At 37.9% G+C, this 6000-nt stretch overlaps 1 protein-coding gene across 1 annotated transcript in view; it reads left to right on the forward strand.

The window, feature by feature from the left end:
• The window catches only part of efna3a (ephrin-A3a), a 67967-nt gene extending 62631 nt beyond the window's left edge, over window positions 1–5336 (forward strand). The window contains exon 5 of the mRNA XM_075449458.1: window positions 3054–5336. Coding sequence (XP_075305573.1) covers window positions 3054–3172 — 119 coding nt within the window. The 3' untranslated portion in view covers window positions 3173–5336. The remainder of the gene's footprint in view (window positions 1–3053) is intronic.
• Window positions 5337–6000: the final 664 nt, after the last annotated feature.

The following is a 6000-nucleotide window of genomic DNA, read 5'->3' on the forward strand; positions in this document are numbered from 1 at the left end:
GCTAGATAAACAATGGACGGAGAGAAAGGCGTTCTCACGCTAGCATTCTGCCAACATGACGGATAGGGGCGGGGCTCTGTACTATGACGACAACTCCGCATTCCATTCTGAAAACTCCGTTTTCGTCTCTTTCAACCAGTTTACACACAAACGCTAAACGGAGTTTTTAAAAAATCTCCACTTTTGCCAGAGTTTTTTTTTAGCTTCGTTTTTGGAGGAAAAAACTCCGTTTGTGTATAAACGAAAGGCACAAACGAAGGGAAAGGTCTTCGTTTTTCAAAATACCCGGGTATGTGTAAACGGCACCTAAGATATATTTAGCAATCTCCTGACCAGACTTTAGCATTAAATTGAAACAGAAGACAGCTCGTTTACTCACTTTCATACTGAAAAGCAAGTTGTCTGCGAGAACTTTTTACGCTCTGGGACATTAAGATGACAAATTTAAGGTTATGCAGCTTTTAAAAATCAAACACAGGATTTTTTTCATTACAGTTTTCGTATTCAACTTGTCAGATAATCATATTCATTTTTGTTCAAAGCAATTTGCAGAAAAGTTAGAAGGCTGTGCAGAATAACAATAAAAACAGAATATAAGATTAAGATTAAGATAAGAATTTGCACATCATTTAATCCCCACACTTAGGGCATAGAATATTGTAACCATGAATCAGATGAGCCTACCTACTGTACAAATTTTCTTTAAACTTTGCAGGATTTTATAGATTTTTGGATGATGACAGTATTATAATATCAGCTCATAGTATCTGTCTCACAGGGGTGCTGTGCATGGAGATCAAAGTTTTTCTTGTCCTAATCTGTGTGGTCGGGGGATATCTTTGCTGAAGTCATTTACTATTTTAGTATATTTGGTACAAACAGAATGTTCTCTTCACAGGTCACATGCCAATACTTATATATTTTTATTTATAAGAATAAAAACAGACACTTTTAACACATGTAAGTGTTTGTTAACTCAAGAGAACAATTTCTTTTCACATACTGGAAAGTTCCGACTGCTCAACAGTTAAAGGATAAGACCGGTTTTTTGACATTGGGCCCTTGATTTCACATTATAACATGATGTTCTACTCACCCCTGCTTGTTGTTGGTCATTTGGAGCTGTTCCGAAGATATTCGCGAGGCGTCTGGCTGCTCTCTTGAGATATTCGGCCATGAAACGGTTTCCTATGGGCAAGCTTATACAGGCACAAACTATGCTGTTTATAATTTATTAATTACTGTACACCAGCACTGATAACGTGGAGGTGCGTCGCTTACTTAAAAAAAATCCGGGTTACTAATTTTGAATTTTAGCCGAATGAATAAATAGGCAGCAGGTCTGTGGGCTGTCTGTGGCAGTAGCACGACGAGGAAGTCAGTAACACCCACTTTACGACAAAAAAAAATCCAAATTACAATAACCCGGATTTTTTTAAGTAAGCGACGCACCTCCACGTTATCAGTGCTAATGTACAGTAATTAATAAATTATAAACAGCATAGTTTGTGCCTGTATAAGCTTGCCCATAGGAAACCGTTTCATGGCCGAATATCTCAAGAGAGCAGCCAGACGCCTCGCGAATATCTTCGGAACAGCTCCAAATGTTCAACAACAAGCAGGGGTGAGTAGAACATCATGCTATAATGTCAAATCAAGGGCCCAATGTCAAAAAAACGGTCTTATCCTTTAATTTCCTCTTTTGTGATATTTTTTGGTTTCATAATGCCCCAAATATTTGCAGTGTGTGACATGTCTGGATTGGCTGGAAGCCAGTTTAGCAACCAGAGTTGTTTTTGCAGAGCTTTGCTTTAGTAATACATACAGATTTGTTTGGCATCGTCTTGCTGAGAGAAGCAAAGCTTTCCCTGAAGAGGAAGTCTTTGCTTTTTGAATATCACATCTGTCAATGTAGGAAATATTTTTCTTTTTTGCAATGATGCCTGAACCATGTTCACAAACAATAGTTTTAAGTCTCCCTGAGTCCATGTTGGGATTTCCATTACACAATCTTGTCTGTTTTAAATAAAATCCTGCACGAGAGACCAAATGTAATGCCCATTCTTGTGAGCCTTGTTCCCTCACCAGTGTGAGTCTTTTAATATTGTGCATTCTTGGTGATTAAATATCTATAATCTTGGCAGTTTTGCTTTGAATTATTCTTAAACTACTGAACTATTTCCCCTACCTAATTACCTAATTAGTTGGAATTTTTATATACACTAAACAATATAGTTTCTATTTCTGCAGTGTGATTTCCAAGGCATTAAGGCAAAGAGAAATCCCTGTTGATATAATCAAACATCTATATCTCACATCTTCAAGATCTGATATACTTTAAACTCCATTCTTACCATCAAATACACCTCTTATGTTTGATGTGGGCTTACATGACTCACATTAGGAAATTCCAGCTTGCCTCTGTACTTTACGTCAAGGTGAAAAACAGATTTTTCTACCATTGAATGCAGCTAACGCATGTTCTCCTAGAACTAGTGATGGATGCATAATATCTGTTTGATTTCTTCAGTTCTTCAGTTTTCTTGGTACTCTGTTGTTATAATAGGAAGCATTAGGTAAAGACTGAGCATAATGACTCTGTGATCTACTTTTACTGAATATGAGTAAATGTGTTCTCCCAGCTCTTTCTCCATCTTTCCCCTTCAGCTAATGTTCTGTTGTGTCTAATCAATGGTGAGGCCACAATAATTTGGTTTGATTGAAATTCCTCGAGGATGAAAACATCATTAGTGCAAAAAGAGGAAACATGGAAAAAAAACAGATCAGAAACAGCAGTGTTTTTAATTTTCCATCCCACTGGGGACAATGCCATATGTAGCTGATGATAATTGGTAGTTTGTTGATAATTGCACAGTGTATCATTCTCTGCATATGTTAAAGCACATTTTGTATGTATCACACACTGCGCTTCGATTGATAAATCACCGATGGTTTCTTTCCTTCTGTCTCCCATGCACATTATTGATTTAGTCTCAGACTGTTGTCCTCTCTTTTCATACTTTCTTCTTTTTCTTCTGTGTTTTGTTCTGCAGATGAGTTTAACCCTGAAGTCCCCAAACTGGAGAAAAGCGTCAGTGGAAGCAGCCCGTCACGTGACCGCCTTCTTCTCACCGTGGCAATGCTGCTCATGTCTGCTGTACTTTTGTCCTAGCGACTGTCACACAGTGGCACCTCGAGCATAGCTGGACCGCCTTGTCCAAAGGGCTTCATATCCACCAAGTTTTTGATGATGTGAAAGTTGGCAGAAGCAAAGAAGAGAGTCAAGAAGAGGTGCAACAGATAGGAACTAAGGACAAAAAAAAGAAAAAAAAGTTGTGGACTTAAAAAAGAGAGGCCTTTTTGCTGTCATATTTCCACTCGTGTATTTTGATGCACCATGTGCTGTTGAACATTGTTATCACATGAATAAATTGCATTCAGGTGTGGTGACCACATGGAGATCACAACAAATATTCAGAATCAGACTTCTGTGCTGCTCTCTTAATGGGCGTAGGTCAGACTTGTAATGTGTTGGATGCAACACATGCTACACATTCGTAGCATAGATATAAAGAAACATAAAGAGGATTTTAAGCAGCACAGTTGCTTGATGATGAAAGCAAGGCTTTTGTCAGTGTTAGCCTTGAAGATGATGGCAAACATGGACTCTGCAGTGGATTTCGAGGCCTTGGACCATGGATCCAGTATGGTTATGCAGTACACCCTACTTTGATGTAGTATAGCGCAAGATGAACTGTACTGATCTTACGATGAAGAGAACTGTTGCTATTGTTCTGGACATTAAAGAATGTTTTCACACTGGTGTGTGGTAGCTTATAGCTATTAGAGCCCAAGGAAAGAGAAAGACTTTATTAAGATATCCACGGGCTTTTAAATTATCCATTTTCTTCAGACATATAAAATACCCATGGCTTTGTGATAGGTACAGAAGTAGAGTCTTCTTTTCTTAGAAGGTAGTCAGTGCCCTCTTTGAACTAGTCTTTTGTCTGCATTTCCTACCTTCACAATGTAACAACCACAGAAAAAATACAGACCCTGGACTAGTAATTTGACGGCACTTAGACACGGTAAAAGTGGTAGATGTGTGTTTTGTTCCACTGCATTTACCTTCAGCACTTGGCGTAGGGTCTGGATGTCAAACCTCAAATCTCCCAGTAGCAATCAGCACAGTCATTCAGAACGCCTCTAATTTACAATTGTTCAAAAACTTTGTAAGCAGCGAGTCCCCCTTTTAGTCCCAGACAGCCCCGTCTGTTCCCTTCCCACTTCAGAGGTCCACAGCCAATCAGTGCTGATGGCCATTATAGCAGTCACTCTCACCATGGAAACGACCCCATACAGTCGCCAAAGTGCGGCAGGTGCCTGAGAAGAAATTGTGCTTTGAGTCTCAAAGTAACGCTGCCGTCATTTTATTAAAAATCTTTAAAAAAAATAAATAAAAAAAAACGTATGATTGTGATAATAATGAGAGGTTCACTTTTTTTATACTGTAATACACGACAGTGTAGGCAGGTGTTAATCAGATTACAATGTTGTGCTATCTTAATTTATTTACTGTTCAAATGTATTTATTTTAACATTAAAGTATCTTATTTATCAACATAACTTATTTGTGTGCATTCGTAGGCCTTTGCTCAATAAGCTATTGTGCAATTTTTTTATCTTTTTTTTCAAACAGTGGAATTTTTACCGCAGCATTTGCTTGTATAGATCAATAGATGTAATTCAGCCTGACTTAAAGAGGGTTATTGGTTATGACTAATCAGTAGGAGCATACACTCTGTAACCCCACTCCCGTGTAAAAGATACTGTTAATCATGTTGCTGAAAAGCATGTCATAAACCAACTGTGAATTCACAGAGGCAATGAGGGGCAGCACTCCTCAAGTGATGCACTTGCAAAGCCAGAAGTTCTGCATTGTAAAGTAAATTTACAATACATGCTGGTAATGGAATGTGAGTGTGTGTGTGTGCACAAGCATGTGCGTGTGTTTGTGAGAGTGAACAAAGAGGAAAAACGTGCGTATGTGGAATGTGTTTTGTCCGCGCTTTTCAAGTATGTGGCATTTAGAAATTTCGTACTCGTTATGGAGTCATTTGTAGGATCTGAATATGCAAGTGTGTGAGAGAATGTGCTCTTCTGTAATGTTAGTTTATGTTACAGGGGTCTGGGAAGTGGGCAAAAAGCATTTACTGATGTTGAAGACAACCACAAGACCATATGGGTTTACCTTTGACAAAAAAAAAAATGAATAAACTGTAAATTGAACCAAGAATGATTAAAATGATGCCAATTAAAATCTTTTTGCAAATTTAGTTTGCTGTATTTATTTGTTAGTGCAAAGCAAACTATGATTTTTCTTTGCACATTTTCTGCACTCAACCTGCCTTTTCTTCTGAACAGAACACAACACCTGAAAGGAAAAGAAGAACATCAAATTTACAACTTGTTTTTCTAAATCTAATCTAAATAGTTTTCTGTCCATGATTAGACAAAATGTGAGACTATGTATTCTAAACAAAGACGAAAATTTACTTGGTGAAAAGAAAATCATCTTTGCAATGGTAAGAACAGCCACTTGCCAAAGTCCACCAGGCCTGGCGGAAAAAATAGACAAATATAACAAATTGGAGAAACAAAAAGAAGAAAAGAGAAACTTTATGCATGAACCTGAAAAACACTCTTTTCATTACATTTCAAGGCCAAGAATATGCTCGTTTTTTGCACTCACATATGCCACCAGGCTTACTTGTCTACTTAATTGTTCATATACGTGCCTTGTCTTCTACTCCTGCTATTAGAAGACTCCACTTGGGGGCACACTAAGGAACTCAGACAATACAGAACTTAAGGATGTAAACAAGGAACGTAGAGACAATTAAGGAGGTTAGTATTTGGTTAGTGTTAGGATAACAGCAAATAAAGTGACAACTGCTACATTATAGATGGTATTCAAGGCCCCTAAATGAAGGATGCTTG

This window comes from Odontesthes bonariensis, chromosome 18 (genome assembly GCF_027942865.1).
Source record: "Odontesthes bonariensis isolate fOdoBon6 chromosome 18, fOdoBon6.hap1, whole genome shotgun sequence".
Classification (NCBI taxonomy): Eukaryota; Metazoa; Chordata; class Actinopteri; order Atheriniformes; family Atherinopsidae; genus Odontesthes; species Odontesthes bonariensis.